General features: G+C 33.6%; 1 protein-coding gene across 1 annotated transcript in view; it reads right to left on the bottom strand.

Annotated features, from left to right (window-relative positions):
* Positions 1-18,791, bottom strand: part of LOC147074453 (thrombospondin type-1 domain-containing protein 4-like) — a 523,747-nt gene that overhangs the window by 8,750 nt on the left and 496,206 nt on the right. Inside the window, exons 8-12 of the mRNA XM_085943531.1 lie at positions 9,855-10,021; positions 9,053-9,446; positions 7,073-7,308; positions 1,602-1,813; positions 707-923 (exon numbers count right to left, since the gene is read on the bottom strand). Coding sequence (XP_085799657.1) covers positions 707-923; positions 1,602-1,813; positions 7,073-7,308; positions 9,053-9,446; positions 9,855-10,021 — 1,226 coding nt within the window. The remainder of the gene's footprint in view (positions 1-706; positions 924-1,601; positions 1,814-7,072; positions 7,309-9,052; positions 9,447-9,854; positions 10,022-18,791) is intronic.

Here is an 18,791-nt window from a genome sequence, read left to right as displayed (position 1 = left end):
CTAACAGCTACCTACAACTAATGGTTCGGAAGGTACAGTTTAGTTAAGTTACAGCTGATAGTTAAAATGAAATAGTATCTTAAAGGCACTAGAAGCTTGCTCAGGAGACTCGCATTGCACCATTGAGCCATTTTATAGATACACAAATGCTGCTACACTAAATGGGCGTAAGGGATGAAATAATAGAGAAATACCATTCTAATAGTACAATCTGTTCTGGAGAGCCAGATAGAAAGAACAATACTATCCTACTAAATTTAACATAATAAGGAAGCTATTAAATAAGTTATTTCTCTAAAAGAAAAAATGTCCAAAATAGATTTTATACTGACAAATTGATATTTATACTTACCATTAATTATTTAAATAATTCCCGAAAATTATTTAAATAATTCCCTATCATAATTTAAATACTTCCATTGTTATATTATAATACTTACCAATAATCATTTTTTACTTGCTGTTCATATTAAATAGTTCCCACCTTTTTAATAAAATACTTGCTCGATTTTTTATTAAAATACTTGCTGTTAATGCATATATATACTTACCCAATAATTTGAAGCCTTTTGCCTAATCCATGAATTTTTAACAGTCAATGTAATAAGTATCTACAAACAAAAGTTAGACTGATAGACTAATACGATTGTAAGAGGTTCGTATTGTAACCACTTGAATTTTTATATTATAGATTTAAGAGCTCTACCTCTTGCGTCCATTCTGAGTATATCCAAGCATTTCCGGCCTTCCAGTGGCCGCCTCCGGTACTCCTGAAAGAGTTTCCAGCACTCCTGCCGCCCTCGGGTGAGGATATTTCATTGCTGAGTTCGTCGGTGCTCCTCCCGTTGCTGGGTACCGCACGCCGTCCCTGGGTGTCATTTGAGAATCTCGCTATTATCACAGGGGTGGCTGCATCGCTAAATCTGTAATAAAGTAACATTTATTATTATATCTAAAAATAATCAAATTTCTATGAATAATGAAATAAGATATGAATCGCTTGCAAATTGAGTATAACGTATGTATTTCATGCGGTACTGTAGTCTAGAAGCATATATTTTTGGAGGTAGATGAGGCGGCGGAGATAGAAGGTTGTTGTTGTGTGGATGTTTGGAGGAGAGTTTATTGACCGTTACAAGAATACACCGAATACAATAATAAGGATGATAACGTGGGATTATAATCGTGGTTAATGATGTACTGGTAACATTGATGTGATCAAGAGATTGATTATATTAATGAACTGAGAGACTTAATTCGAGTGGAATGATGTTGATTATGTCGAGTGAAGAATTCGTGACAATAGTAGTGCGTCTCGTGATGGACTCGATGAGTTGAGTGAGGATTCATGCATTGTCCTTCCAATTTATACAAATTAATGCAGCACATAATTATATTGCAAGATATATTGTCGCAATTACCAATCATAGCAGACCCTACTGATCGAGTTATGATTGAGGAAATGCTGACAATTACTATCGCTCTATTGTTTTATTTTGACAACAAAACATACATATTAAAGTATGTCACTCATTTAATGCTGAGTGGTATGATTGCTACATATTTAAAAAAATGTAGAGTTATAGGTATGTCTTTCTCACCTGTCGGTTTCCTCCCTATCCCTAAAACTGCGGTTTCTGAGTCCGGGTCTCGGGTCTGGACTACTCCTGCTATATCCGGTGCTTGGCGGACTTAGATCATTTGATTTGAGCTGCACTTCGTCTCGGTCATCGTTGTTCGATCTGGAGCAATCCGGGATTTGGCATTTCTGCGATGTAGGTGGAGGGTTGTCTGAGCACATTGAGTCTGACATCTGATGATAAAAAATGATATATTTTTACTTGTATTATTAATTAGTAATTACACTTCAGAGAAAAATAGGTTTATATTTTTTCCTTCCCATATTGTGGTTGCTTTCTCAGTTTTATATGGGGGGGGGAAAGAAATTCACTATTTCATATACATAAAAAACTAGTGAGATACACAATAATAATTTTTATGTACCTACATACCTCACTTATATTATATTATTTATGTTATTATAATAAAAATATATTTTCCATTATAATTCAAAACTGTTTTCATTCGTAGTAGCATAAGTTTGTAGGTAGTTTGTACAGACCTACTGAGACCTACAAACTTATCTGGACAACTGGACAAGATCTGACATTCAAGATTCAAATGAAATTTTTCAAAATGGCGTCCTATGGTAGTTCGTAGTTCCATTTTTGGCCATTCTACAGATAAGTTGTAGGTCTGTAACTATGTATTCGATTCCATTTTTAAATAAAATATTTAAAAAAACATCGATTTTTCTGTGTTGAGCTTGAAATCTTTTTAACAAGTTTTGTTATATCAAAATGCAATCATTTAGCTAAATGATAATATATAAACACGACAATATTAAATTTATACCAGTAATCAATTTATATAATATTTTCAATAAAGACAATAATAATATTATTAGTAGCAAATAAATCTATAGAAACATGCGATTTATCCATAACAACATTAAGAGATTTTAATAGTAGTTGGTCTATCTAAATATTGTCATGTTTATATCTCTATGAAAGAGGGTCTTTCCTTATAGTTTCTGAGTTTAGATAGTAACTAAATCATACAGCTGTTTTTTGTTTCTAATATATTTTCATGAAAAGACATTTATGTACAGAACTTCATTCCGATATATTTTATTATAAAATATTTTTACAGTTGCCAAACCAAATTCTTGAATGAAGATAGAATGCATAAATACACGAAAGGAATGTAAAGAATGTGTAATAGGTAATTACGAGAAAAAACAACTACAAATTTAGATGATTATTCATTCATTTAAAACATTGTTAATTTAGTGAGAAAATTCGATATTGGTTCTGGTTTGTGAAGATCATTCAACGTTACGTCGGCCATATTTCGTGCCGTTCATTTTTAGTATACAAATACACGGCAGGAATGCGTGGAATGGTACGCACACGCATTCGCGAATCTAAAAATACTAAAATGTAAAGAATTGTATAGTAAACATTGTGGATTATTCATTCATTGAAGTTTCTCGGTTCAAGATTCTTCACAAAGAAAGATCAAAGCATAATTTATCGCTGATACTACTGTGAAACTCAAATGGACCACTTCAAATTCACAAAGACGGGAACTGAATTACTTTTTTATCACATTATTTAAGATACAGCTACAAAGCAAATTCAAAATGGCCAATAAATCAGCTTTTAATGTTTGATAGGCGTCAGAATGAGCGAATGGCCCTTTGACAGGACTAACACATATTAGGTTCGCGATAGACTTGGGCCCGTTTTGATTTTAATAGTTTCCACTCTACAAACGCGAGTAGGTACTACAGATGACGAGGATGAAAGGCTGTTTGGCTTTCGTGTCTCGTATTATACTTATGTAATATAATAGAAGAGATTTCTTTTGGCATTCCTTCCACTATTAGCCATCTCTTTAAAAGGTGTCATACCTAAGCAGTGCATGGCCTGCCTACCCCATGGGACGTCACTGAGTAGTTAGAAAGCTTAACGGGAGGAGCATACAATAATTATATACATCTATCTATCAGTTTTGACAGTTTAGCCGGCTAACTTATTGTAACAATTATAATACATCAATACATAAATAATATGAACTACCCTCGATCCACCTACTCCCGAGGAGCAGAAATAACCTGCCAGTGGTGATGCCAATTGGGAGGGCAATAGCTCTGTACAACCAAATCGCTTCGGATGTTGACATATTCCATCTACGTGAGGATGAGTATAGGTGGACGTTGTTTTATAAATTATTAAAATAGGGTCCACTTAGCTCATTCGATGTGCTTCCGTGCTTTATAAATAATATTTTTCATATTTAATTTTTTTTTATAATTTTGTACCTTTTACTTTACTTTTCATACTGTTTTTGTGATAGTGCATAGGTATATTTATTTCTTCTTTACACTGTTTCTTTGTTTGTAAGTGTCATATTGTGAACGTTTTAAATTTGTAATTTGTAATGTTCACGGTATGTAAAAAAAAAAAAAAAATTAATAGCCGCCGATAGCAGCCTTGTGCAGAGAATATATGCGCTGGAGAGGCAATGATGAAAAAAATATTTTCCAACCAGTTAAGGTCAGTTAACTTAGGATTTAAGACCCAATACTAAATACGACTTCCTGTACCGGCATGTTTGTCTACCCTGAAAGTGATCATATTATTTATAATTATCGAGGACGTATCGGTCATTTAATTTCAGTTTATTTATCACTGTTTTACACGCGCATTAGTTATATTTACAAGCCACTAAAAGCAGTAATAAAAAAAATGGTTAATGTGTAACTAACCTAATCTAATATTGAAATCTTAAGTGGCTTAATGACTGTCAGATACTGTTTTGAAAATGCTTTATCGGTATTAATTATTGAAAATCAAAGTGTATTTTTTTTTATTATTATTATTAAGCTACCAAGTCTCAGCGGAGGCTTTATTTAGCTGTAATTATTCATTTAATATATTATTTTTGACAGTATATTTTTATTTAAGTAAGTATAAATAAAAAAATAATCTCAATTAATTAGATAGGTACGTATTAAATGTCATAAATTTTGTTTCGGTGTTTTGCTTTACTTGACGTTATTAGTACCTATTGTAAATAAACCTGAATATCGATAGTTGCACCTTTTACCCTACTCTGTGTAGGTAGGTACAGACATTGAGAAAAGGTTTTTAAAATAATAATAATTTTAATTTTAATCATACTCATACCTGCTAAATTAATTTGACCATGAATCATTGTACGAAGTTGCTTTATTTTATTACTTTATCCGAGATTAATTTAATAAGCGTGAGAATCTCGAGTTTTTTTACATTGATAATAATATTTGCATTTATGTTACCGCATCCAGCGGTCGCCAAACTTAAAACTTACTAGCAGTGACGTAACAAGGGATAGGTATACGAGCGTTGAACGTGCAAGGATAAAAATAAACAGAAAATTGCATCCTTCATCATTTTAATGATTATGGGGGAAAGAAACTTTCTAACGATTATGATAATAAGTGATGTTTCATTGTAAAAAATCGCCTGCGGGGTATTTTTTTGTTGATATTGATTACTTATCTTAAAAAAAATGTCAATTATATTTTATCGATTGCTTAGTCTTTCGTCTAATTAATTATGTATATAATTTAATATTTAAAAATTAGTATCTTTAATTCATAATTAAGCAAGTACCTATATGAAGAGTTTTATGATTTTTAGTAGTACTAACAAAAAATCGCGGATCTTATTTTTTCAGCTTTAGACGGCCGTACATTTTTGAAAATACCTACTTTTATCAGTTATATCTGTATATCTGTAATATTCAAAAGTAAAATTCATCTACGAGGGTGGGTCAATAATTCCTTAGAAAAAAGCATTAAAACAGTTTTTATTTTTGTATTTTTTTTTTATTTCTCAACATAATCTCCTTGGAGCTCAATACACTTGGTTAGACTTTCTCAATTTTTTTTAAACCGTCAGAAAAATAAGTTTTCGGAAGGTCCTCAAAATAAGCATTTGTCCGATCGATGACTTCTTCATTTGAAAAAAAAACGTTGTCCACTTAGCCATTTTTTAAGTTTGGGAAAAGGAAAAAGTCACTGGGGGCTAAATCTGGCGAATACGGTGGGTGGTCGACCAATTCGAACTTCAATTCTTCAATTTTAGCCATTGATCGTAAACATGTGTGAACACGGGCATTGTCCTGATGAAAGAGGATTTTTTTCCTGTTTAAATGAGGCCGTTTTTCTTCAATTTTGTTTTTTAGCTGGTCCAATAAAGATGCATAATAATCCCCTGTTATTGTTTTTCCTTTTTCCAAATAGTCAACGAAAATAATTCCACGTGCATCCCAAAATACAGTAGCCAAACCTTACCAGCTGATTTTACGGTTTTCGCCTTCTTTGGACATGGTTCGCCTTTCGCAATCCACTGCTTTGACTGTTCTTTCGTCTCGTGAGTATAGTGGTGTATCCATGTTTCATCTACAGTCACAAATCGACGAAAAAATTCATCCGGATTGCGTTGCATGAGCGACAACGGGGCTTTAGAGGCCACCACCCTATTGCGTTTATTGTCGAATGTGAGCAAACGCGGCACCCATCTTGCAGAAATTTTTTTCATGCCCAATTTGTCATGTAAAATAGAAATGACGCTACCTTTTGAGATCCCTGTAACCTCAATTATCTCACTCAACTTTAATCTTCGGTCACTTAACACCATATCGTGGATTTTATTGATCATTTCTGGTGTAGTCACCTCTACAGGACGTCCTGAGCGTGGTTCATCCTTTGTTGATGTACGACCACGTTTAAATTCATTTAACCAGTTATAAATAGTTGCAAGTAAAGGAGCAGATATGCCGTGAACTAAATCCAACTCATTTTTTATTTCCTTTGCTGTTAACCCTTTTATATTAAAATGTTTAATAACAGCTCTCTAAACTCAATTTTCTCCATTTTTGTAAACAAGCAATTTTTTTTTTAAATGTACGAGAAACACACAACAACCCGACCAATCTGATTGAAACTTCGCAGCATACTGAATCGGTAGTGCCGCTGCATGAAAACAAACCGCTTACAGTACTAGTCGCGCCACCTGTCGGCTTTTCTAAGGACTTATTGACCCACCCTCGTAACTTAATACCTATTTACAGGTAGTAAGTGTTCATAGGTATAGTGCAAAACATCTTCTTGGCTACGTGTTAAAACTGTGAACTGACATGCTCCGCCCATTTTTAACCGCAATTCCGTTATAAACTAACAAGCTCCTTCCATTTAGTCGCCAACAGCGCTTCCTTACGTAGAGCCAAGAAGATGTTTTCGCACAGTACATACATTTTGTTTAATACCTAAAGGGCGCATTTTTCGTAACTGCCACGGGCGTTAAAATACCTTGTTACGCCCCTGTATACTAGTACCCCTTTAGAGATATTAATAGACTTCAACATTTTTCGACTGTTCTGAAAAAAAATGATCACAAGAATCTATATACAATATAAATTTGTTTCGTATTAGTTTTACAGGTAACATATTATAGCTTACCTTAACGTTGAGCGAATGATGAGCCAAGTCTTGCCGGCAATGGATCTGTCTGGTTTGCAGGGCGTAGCCACAGGTGGCGGAGCAGGGCCCCCAAGGAAGGGGCACCCACCTGGCCGGACAAGGCCCACCACAGGGCTTTGCCACGTTTGCGCTGTTTGGCCGTGGACCACAGCGGCGCTCTGCGGCAGGAGACTGGTTGTATTCTCGAACGCAGACCAACACCGGCATTTGGACTCCTGGGAGAACAAAACAAAAAATTGGGGAGTTGAGAAGTAAAGGTATTCAAATGCGCAGGTAATCAATCAATCACGTTGAGTAAATCGATTTCAAAGTTATACATGATTATAAATTATGCATTACTGTTTTCAACATTCTGTAAATGGCGTCTGATACATTATTCCTATGGCAATAGTTTTTATTTTTATTTATTCAAGTTTATTAATGTTTTCAGTATTTGAAGGGTTACAAATTAGGTAAAATTATTCAAATAAGATACCGTTAATGTACCGTTTTAAAAAAAAAAAAATCGGTTAGGTACTTACTCCCTACTTCATTTATCGTTTGTTAATTTATGGCTACGGCCATAAGTTGTAGTTTAGCCACTGGGAAATGCCAATAGAAATGGCGTATTTCAAAAAAATACTACCTTATTCTTAGGTCAATAATTATTATAAAGCAAACAAGGATGTTTATCACATTTGAATGGTCAAAGACATAGCTTATAATCAGTATCGTTAGAATTATCTTCAAATGTATTAATCGTGCCCATTTTTGAATAATAAAATGCCTAATTCCTGTCAAATTTGGGATAAAAAAGATTATGAAATATAATTTTTTATCGTAAATATATCACTATATAATGTTAACATTAATTTTACTAATGGTTTTGTAAATGCGTTTAAAATTATTAAATCTAAAAAATCTTAACACCACTGCACATGGATGTACCGAAATATGACTATATTCTAAAACATTAGAGCGAGCGGTTTTAGAAGAATACTATTTTATGTAATAAAAATGCTTTATGCAGTCATCAAATGTTTAAAATAAATATAAAGGCTAATAAGGCTTCAAAATTATATAAATAGATTATCTACAACGATTAAGGAATGTCCAGGGTTATGCTCTGAAAATACCATAAAAGCTCCATTTTGACCTACGCTGAGCATGTGGGCCGTTAAGGTAAATGACGTTACAAACTTAGTAGTAACATACGCCTGGGGCCTGGGCGTTAACCACGTATTTATTATTGACCTTATTGATCTTGTGAATAATGAAATTATTATTTGTTTATGCAATGCTGTTTTAAGAATGTTAGATTCTATATTATATAAATAACGTAATTGACTATTGGGCCCAATCAGGCAATAAGTGACTATGGAAGTCGCAATAAAACATAAAAAATAAGGGCACACGTACCTACAATAGAATTATAAAATTCTCGGGAAAATCGAAAACGATGTGTTTCTATAATAGAGTACCTAACTCATGAACTGAATTCAGGAAAAATTGAAAAAAGAGTTCAATTTCAAACATTCAATCATTGACATCATGGGAGATGCAGTACAAAGCAATACTGTTAGGCTGACAAAAACAGCCAGTATTTTGCTGTTTTGTAATTTTATCTGTCAATTAAATTCTAAGTTAAGAAGCTAGGAGTTAAAATTTAAAAATGATTTTGACAAAATTTCCGATAAAAATACAAGAAAAATATTTTTCACACCCAAATGTCCAGTAAATTATTGTAATATAGGTATAAATAATGAAGATTTAAAAAAAAAGTTGTTTCAAGTTAACTTTAATACTGATAAACAACTTTGTCAACCGGACAACTGTGGAAAATAATATTCGCTAGAGGCCTCGCGCACGTGCTAGGATCGACTTTGTCTATCAATTAAATAAAACCAAGTTGTGAAAATTAATATAATGTATATAATTATGCTGTAAAACTAACGCACTTATTTATTGCAAGGTACTTACCAGCGCAAGTCTTTGAGCAAGAAGTATGCTTGGACATTTGCCAAATGAACTTCCTCCTTCGGTGCCTCTGCGTAACATGCGTCGGCTTCTCAGATTCGGTCGCCAGGACTCCAGGGCCATACGGAAATCTGTCAGAGTCCATCCTGTCTGGTCTCCTAGGCTCAATACTGTTACCGTCCACCTCGACGACAGAGCTCCTCGAGTTGGGGTCAGGAGGGGACGCCTCGACATGGTCATTCCTGGAGTGGTGGCTGGACGCCACGATGTGGTGACGCGATGGAGCGTCATGCAGCGAGGGTCTCGGTTGAGGAGGTGGCTGTTCGTTTTCTTCGTTTTCGGGAACCTGGACGGTGTATTCGTATTTGATACCGGGGTTCGGGTGCTGGCACAGAATCTGAGGAAATCAATGAATTGTTAATATTTTATAAAATTGAGAATACATAATACTATGTTTGGCGGTAGAATGAAGGTGTGTGAAGATAAAAGGTCATTGTTGCTTGTAAGGAAGGATGACAGCGTGATGTTATAATCGTGGGTAACGATGTACTGGTGAGATCGATGTGTTCAAGAGATTGATTATATTAATGAACTGAGAGATTTGATTCGAGTGAAGGACTCGTGACGATATTAGTGCATAGTGTGGAATACTTATCTCAAAATTGATCATTTTCACTATATCTCACTGTTGCTTTCGGGTGGCGGTATGTTTGTCAGCTAAGTTGCCGCTATGTATGAGGATTTAACTAAAGTTTAAACAAAATCTGTGATATTTCCACCGAAGATAAATTCAAAAAACACTTACCATGATATCAATAGGCTGTGTCAGAGGTCCTGGAGCTGAAATGGCCTCGACGATTGATCCACCTTGGTGGCGGTACAAGAACTTGGTGCCCGCTGCTTCATATTCTCCAGACCAGCTGATGGCGAAGTTTCCATTGATGACGAATGAACCATTGGTCGTTTTCAACGCTGCAAAAAAAGAAAGACAATTTTGATATTCACAGTACGAAGAAGATAACATCATATATAGTTAAAAGTATACAATTTTCTGGGTAACAGTGACGTGTGGTCCATATATGCCGTATACGCGGAGCATCGTAATAATCGATAAAGTACTGTTCTAGATTACAATCAATATTGTGTAATTATGTTCAGAGCTACCAATGAAATATCTAATATACAGACGGCCCCCGACTTTCGTACATAATTGGTTCCCGAGAATGTGTACGAATGTTGAATGTTCGAAAGTAGAGGGATGTGAAAAAATACACCAAAAAGTGTACTTACTTCAATGGCTATAACAAAGTTAACGAGGCGTATTAGCAATCAGGTGTTTTCGTTATAAACTTGTCAAGAGATAGTTAATATACCACCCTTTTTGCTTTTCTTGATGAAGAGCTCTATTAATAACATACTGTATCTATATCAAAAATTATTGCTCTACGTACTTACTTGAGATATATCTTTTTAATCTAATAGAGCTCTTTTAAGCGATAAAAAGTGTCTCATTAATGTTTAATAAGCTTAGTTTCGTGGTCACGGAATGGAAAATTATTATGCCTAATTTCATAATAAAAATGATATAAATATTGTATTAATCAATATTTTGCTGAAAAATTGCTGTCACTAATTCAGCAATAGAACAAGGAATCTGCTAGCTATATAAAAATGGTTAATTTGAGTGAAAAAATAATATTACCCAAATTTCAAACATGTACAAAATGACCATATACGCTCTTTACGTCCATAATAGTCAAAAATTTGTCAAGACGCATGAAGGCTACTCATATTTTTGATTGTAAAAGTCCTAAGCTTTTTCTTCTTCAATTTCATTTTGTATAATATCATTTAACTCTTGTTGCTCAATTAAGTACTTATGCATTTGACAGAGGTCTGAGTAAGATTCAAATAACCATATAATTTCCATCTTTGTCTGAGTTCTTAATTTCTTATTGTCCGTATCAACACTGTAGTTTCTACGTTTCTCACCAATGGCGCGCATCCTAGCGCAAGATTAAACTTGTTTACTTATTTTAGATGATAGAGAGCGGAGGAGAGAGAAGCGACTTTGTGGAAGCGCACAATTTTTTTACATTATCAACAAAAATATAAATTTTAAGAAATGTACGAAATAGCGAATTGTACGAAAGTAGAACATAAATGAAAGTCAAGGGCCGCCTGTACTCTCAAAAGTTTAACATTTGTAAATCTACTTCAATTTACTACCTCCATGTGACCATTACTGGACTAAAGATAGAAAATTATAGGAATCCATTACCCGTCGAGTTAGTATAGATTTATTGATATAAACAGAGTCATTGTGGTCTATAAATAGACATGTTTAATTATATTATATTATTTTATTTAAAATTTCTATCAATAAACGCGATTTGTAGAAAGGGGGGACATGCTCGTCGAAGGTCAAAATTGAGTTTTTATTGTATTTTCAAACCATGATCCTGGACACTGCTTAAACGTTGTGGATAATCTATTTATATAATTTTGAAGCCTTATTATCCTTTATAGTTATTTTAAACATTTGATGACTGCATGAAGTATTTTTGTTACATAAAATAGTATTCTTTTAAACCTCTCGCTCTAATGTTTTAGAATATAGTCATATTTCGGTACAGAACTGTGCAGTGGTGTTAAGATTTTTTACATTTATTAATTTTTAAACGCATTTATAAAACCATTAGTATAATTTATTACGAGATAATTTTTGTAAAATATTCACGATAAAAAATTATTTTGATAATCTCTGTGATCCCAAATTTGACAAGAATTAGGCATTTTATTATTCAAAAAATCGGCAAGATTAACACATTTGAAGATGATTCTAAAGATATTTATTATAAGCTATGTCATTGACCATTCATGTTAAAGTAGGGAGTAAAATTATGTTAACGCGCGTGTTTGAACATGTATCTAACCGAATTTTTTTTATTTTTTTTTAAACGGTACATGTTCAAACACGCGCGTCAATATCATTTTACTCCCTACTTCAATTATAGTTTGTCAATTTATGGCTACGGCCGTATGTTGTAGCTTAACCACTAGGGAATGACAAAAGAAATGGCGTATTTCAAAAAAACACTACCTTATTCTTAGGTCAATAATTATTATAAAGCAATCATTATTCATAAGATGTTTATCACACTTGAATGGACAAAGACGTACCTTATAAAAAATATCTTTGGAATCATCTTGAAATGTGTTAATCTTGCCGATTTTTTGAATAATAAAATGCCTAATTCTTGTCAAATTTGGGATCACAGAGATTATCAATATAATTTTTTATCGTGAATATTTTACAAAAATTATCTCGTAATAAATTATGCTAATGGTTTTATAAATGCGTTTAAAAATTAATAAATGTAAAAAATCTTAACACCACTGCACAGTTATGTACCGAAATATGACTATATTCTAAAACATTAGAGCGAGAGGTTTAAAAGAATACTATTTTATGTAACAAAAATACTTCATGCAGTCATGAAATGTTTAAAATAACTATAAAGGATAATAAGGCTTCAAAATTATATAAGTAGATCATCTACAACGTTTAAGGAGTGTCCAGGATCATGGTTTGAATATACAATAAAAACTCAATTTTGACCTTCGACGAGCATGTCCCCCCTTAACCAGCTAGAACTTTAAAAAAAATTGGCGGTAATAATTAGGCAATTTTATATTCTAATTAGGTACATAATATACTCGTACATACTGTTTTCGTCGTGTTGAATACAAAAGCTTACAACCCGAATAAATCTCTATACGCACGATCAATAATTTATTATTTGTTATTCATTGGCGTATGGTAACACTGTACAGGTGTGAAACAGATTAAGTTTGATATAATTATACATACAATAAACTTGCAAAGGCAATTTAATCTCTTCTGTGTATCTTAGTAAAAGTTAATTCTCGAACCAGTAAAACGTAATAATCCCACAAGTTGAATTCTTAATGGTTAAGATTGTGGATTTTGGTTTATGATTAATGTTTTAACACTGGCGATAAACTGGGACATCAAAAACGAAAATAAAAAGTGGACAGTCATACAGAATGAGAATTTTTATTTTAATAACGTGAAAAATCTAACACAGCTGACCAGAAAAAGCTTTGCGATCAGTTAAGTCGATACTTCAGTGAAACGGCAAATAATTTTCAACGATAGGCGCGACGAAATTTTGGACTCGCTGGCAGTCTGAGAGCAAACGTCGAGGTGACAATTCGTCAATTTGTTTCGTGATGGCGACGGGGGTATTAATTCTTAAATCGTGTAAAGATGACTAAAAACGTTACCCATTTACTTTTAAATATTATTATTGATAATAATATTGTTTAATATATTATTATTGTTACTAATAGAACAATAAACAGAACATTAAATGGACGCATGTTGGATTTATATGACAAATTATAGTTCGATCGGTCGCAATCCGCGCATCGCCTAGCCACGATCTTTTTAGGCCATGCCTCAACTGAGGTATAGCCTTAGCGATGGTGCCCACAGAACGCGTCGAGCGGGCGAAGTCGGCGTATTCATAACCATAATCACACGTCTCTCGCCGCGCATTACCCTTCACCTATGTAATAAGCGGCCAAAGCAGCACAAAACAATTATTTTTACAGCGTCTCTCATAACAAAGCAATAAAAATATTATATTATTTCGGGGCTTGTAATAAATATTTACGACGACATTATTCAACCAGCGAAATATAATGACACGGAATAAAATAAAACAATGGGTTCTCTGTTATTAAATAATTGCTTTTGGCCCGTCGATCGACGACGCCTCAAGCAGCGTAATTTTGGTAGCCGTGTTCAATGAATGGACTTCTTTGTATTTTCATTAAGGTGATGTCTCTAGGTAAAGTTGTTATCGAAAAATAGCTAGAAAAGTTTATTAATCGGTAAATATATATTCAAAAGTAATGAGAAAAATAAAATAAAAAATTAAGATGTATCGTGGAGTTCTATATACCAAAAATACGTGTCAAATTCGGTACATTTCTATCGGGTGGTAAGAATGAATGACATAAGATTTATTATCAAAATTACGATAAAAATGTACGTAAATCTATTACCTAGGGAAACGCTAAACGTTAATTGGAATTTATTATATCCTTATATCTTTTTTTTCAAATTTAAAAAACATCGATTTAGAGGTTAGAAAGCATGCAATTAAAATCGAAACATCTCGGTTCAGACGTAATTTATCGCAAAAAACGCTTAGCGTTTCTATTAAAAATATTATTTAATAATTTTTAGGCTAGTTATTTAAATTTAATCTTGTATTTTTGTATATTAACGAATCGATTGTAAATAAAATGAATATTTGACAAGACTTTATCGACATATGCTGCTAACGCGGAAATAAATCGAACTATTTTTGAAACAGTACTTGCATAGATTAAAAAATACATACACACACACATACATTGAAAATAAAGGTTCGCCAGGTACGAAGACAAAAACTGTGTTAATTCTGCTGTCAATAATTTTTGTTTGCGATATTGGAGCATATGTCAATGGACTACATATATCAACCTCCACTTTCTGAAATAGTGTTGTGTAATTATTTCAGATATTTATTACTGTTTTGACGTACCTACCTTTTATAAAGCGATTTTAAAATAAATATAGTTTCATAATAATATAAAGAAAGCATACGAGCGAAAATGCCTAAGATACTTCTGACACACATCAAATTTAATCTTTGTCTAGTAACTGTACAATTTATCCATATTTATGTTAAGTGTTTAAAATGTTATAAGTAAAAAAAAAATCGTCTATTCACGTGGTAGTCGCGAAAATTATGAACAATATACAATGTTGACTCATGCGGCAGGCGGCGCGCAAGGCATCGTTAAGTCCAGTGGGCGCTGGCGTATTTGATTACGTTGTATTTTTGATGATTTACGCGCCACTTGTAGAAATTTTGCAGAGATAAAATAACAAAAATAACAGAGAACCCATTGTTTTATTTTATTCCGTGTCATTATATTTCGCTGGTTGAATAATGTCGTCGTAAATATTTATTACAAGCCCCGAAATAATATAATATTTTTATTGCTTTGTTATGAGAGACGCTGTAAAAATAATTGTTTTGTGCTGCTTGGGCCGCTTATTACATAGGTGAAGGGTAATGCGCGGCGAGAGACGTGTGATTATGGTTATGAATACGCCGACTTCGCCCGCTCGACGCGTTCTGTGGGCACCATCGCTTAGAGATCGAAAATTTGGTGACTACGAGTTTAATACTAATCTACACGGATTAATAACATTGGAGTGTCTGTTTCTGTTTTTTAGGTTATACCTAACTCAAAAACTACTAGACCTAGAGCTACCGGTAGCTCACAGCGGCATTTTCGGTAGCTCGCGTAGGATAGTTTAGATTGTGGTTTAAAGTAAATATAGAAACAGACGCACAGATATACATCTTGATAATTGCATTCGGATGGGAGTGACAAGGTACTCACCGAGAATTGAAAAAAAATGTGGAGGAAAGTGAATACCATTCTTTTTACTTTTACTACGTAACACTTATTTGAGATATTTTTCAATTATTATTTCGTATTTTAGTTAAAGTACGCATTTTATGTTTTATTGGAAGTCCGATGTCCTAATTTATTTTAAGTAATATAATAATATTATGTATGGTACGATAAAGGACGATGATAAAAAATTATAAAGAAGGAATATGTATAAGTAGCTCACATCCCTATTGAGTTTGGAGACAACTGTACTCGACCAATAGACCACAGTATTGATCGTAATTATGAAGAGTTTCACCTTGATGAAAACGAGTAGGTAAACGTAAGCAGTGGTGGAGTGGTGAGATGAGACACAGGTGGAGGGGCGAGTGTCAAGATCCAACGTAAAACTACTGAATAGTTTGATGAAACTTGCTCAACTTGCTGTAATCAATTTAATAATTTAATTTTTTTCTGTTCCTTTTTCCAAAACACTAACTTTTTAACATTTCATTAGTCGATATCTCAAAATAAACCAAAAGATAAGGAAGCAGACAAGAGTGCGCGATGTGATAGAGGTCGCTTAGCATGTTAAATGACAATGGGCTGGACATATCGCTCAACAAATGCGGTTATACGGTGGTATCCAAGGAGCACTAGACGGTCACAGGGACACCCTAAAATCCGCTGGATAGACGAACTCATAAAGTTCGGTGGATTTACGTGGCAGCGAAAAATTGGGGGAGTAGATAGGAAGCAGCTAGGGGAGGTATTCATCCAGCAGTGGATCGAACTTGGCTGATGATGACAATAATGATACCCTCCGTACTCCTGGTTAGATGAATAATTAAAACGAAGGCTAATAAAATATGTACATACATAAAAACGCTTTGTAAACATTGATTTATTAATATTTAAAACATTGAAAAAATGTCACGGTGAATTTTTAATTAATCATTTTTCAAGTGGACTGTAAGTCCTAAAAATATATCGTGTTTTGAATTACTTATTACATAAAAAGGGTTGACCGGCTGTAAAATATCTCTTAATGATCGAATCGATCAAGGCGCTTACGGCATTGGAATAAAGAGTTAAGTATAAACTAATTCTAGTGGAAGTTATATTATGGAGGTATGTTGTGCTTGCACGCCTACGAAGTTTGATAGTATAAACACATCGATGAGGGTATTTCAAATTATATACCATGCATTATATTAAAAACATATACTATGAACTGTGGTACTAGGGCTTATGGTACTGGGAAATTGGGCACAATCTCGAATCGTTTAGATTATACATTCTCTCACCCCAGGAAAAATAAGCTTAATAAAGTTACATTTTGAATGAAATACATGTTCGTTTTTTCGCCGCAAAGCAGAGTTCTTGCTAGCATATTGAGAGTATCTTGCTAAAAACGCGCCAATTTCAGATAAAATCAAACTGGTTCTGCTTTGGTACATCGATTCCCAGGTATGATCGATATTTTATTATAACGATGGTAACATAACTAAATAATATTTTAAGTGTTAGCAGTTGGTTGTGGTAGGTGGGCGAACCAAGGTGACTGCTCATTGAAATTATCTCTCAGTATTCGGTAGGTTACGTGAATGATTTATTTGAATCCTTCTACAGACATATTGTGTTTAAAAGTGATTACAAATTCTTAAATATATCTATATTTTGAGACAATATTTACCCTATATACAACTTAACCGATTAATGCGCTTTCAGAGAGGTTTTTTATTTATTTATTTCGATGCATCTATTTTGTGAAATGATATTTGATGTGATATACTTTATATACTTACCTATTAATGATATGATTCCAATCTTAACATCGTTGTTATTAAAATGATTGATGTTAATGATTGGTAAAGTACGATAATTATGTATATTGGATTAAATAATGATTGAGAAACTGCTTAAGGCCATGCATTAGTTGAGGCACGGTCTAAAAAGATCGTTGCTAGGCGATGCGCGGATTGCGGGTGGCGGGTGAAAATGACGCCTGTCAAACGAAATATTATTTGTCATATAAATCCAACATACGTCCATTTTATGTTCTGTTTATTGTTCTATTAGTAACAATAATAATATATTCATTGACATGTTTTCTTTTTAAAGTAAATGGGTAACGTTTTTAGTCATCTTTACACGATTTTAGAATTAATTGACCCGTCGCCATCACGCAGCAAAGTGACGTGTTCCTGGGTCAACATTCTCTCACTGAATGGCAGCGAGTCCAAAATTTCGTCGCGCGTACAGTTGAAAATTATTTGGCGTTTCACTGATGCGTCACCTTAAGGATAACTACACATTTTATTATTAGTGGCAGATTTCTAAGGGCGGCAATTACGTTTTTGCACACATCTATCGAACATCGAAAGCTATCTGCATCCCCTCGCACTACATAATTTATATTATATCTACCTATACAATAGATTAAATAAAATACTACCTATACTTTATAGGTCCTAATAAAAAGTGAGTGTATGTTAGTATGTCGATTTGTTCAGTTATATGTCGCAAACTACTAAACTAATTAACCAAGACTTATGACATTTGCACAACATTGCTCGTACAGAGTTATGATACTTTAAGAGCGTACAAAAGTGAAACGGCAAATAATTTTCAACACTATGTGGAACGAAATTTTGCGGCGCGTTGCCATTCGGAGAGGGATAGTCACGTCAATTTCTTTTCTGATGGAGTCGGATGAAAATATTCTTAAATCGTGTAAAGATGACTAAAAAATGTTCCGCATGTACTTGAAAAAGAAAACATGTCAATGAATATACTATTATTATTACGAATATAATAATAAACATAACATAAAAAAGGACACATGTTGAACTTTTATGACAAATTATATCTCGTTCGGCTTGCTTGATTTGCACCCGCGACCCGCAAACCGCGCATCGCCTAATCACGATCTTTTTAGACCATGCCTCAGCTGAGGTATAGCCTTAATAGTCAGATATGCCAAAATAAACTTTTATATAAACCGGTATTTATTTATTGTTTAGAATGTATACGTCATGTATATTTTTTTTCAATGATTCATGCGACTTATTATTCATAAAATAGGTATATAATGAAATAAAATAGAAATATTGCAAGTAGTAAATATTACTGAATGATTATCGCGGTCCACACGTAATGTAGGTAGGTACTATGTGGGCATGAGAGTCATTAATGCACTTCAGATAGAACCTGCATCTGAATGCGTGAATTAATTTTCTTGTTGGTTGATATT

This window comes from Rhyacophila brunnea, unplaced genomic scaffold (assembly GCF_057557595.1).
Source record: "Rhyacophila brunnea isolate RB1 unplaced genomic scaffold, BYU_Rbru_1.0 scaffold_16, whole genome shotgun sequence".
Taxonomy (NCBI): Eukaryota; Metazoa; Arthropoda; class Insecta; order Trichoptera; family Rhyacophilidae; genus Rhyacophila; species Rhyacophila brunnea.
Note: the sequence above shows the minus strand (reverse complement) of the source record. Positions and strands in the feature narration are given on the sequence as shown.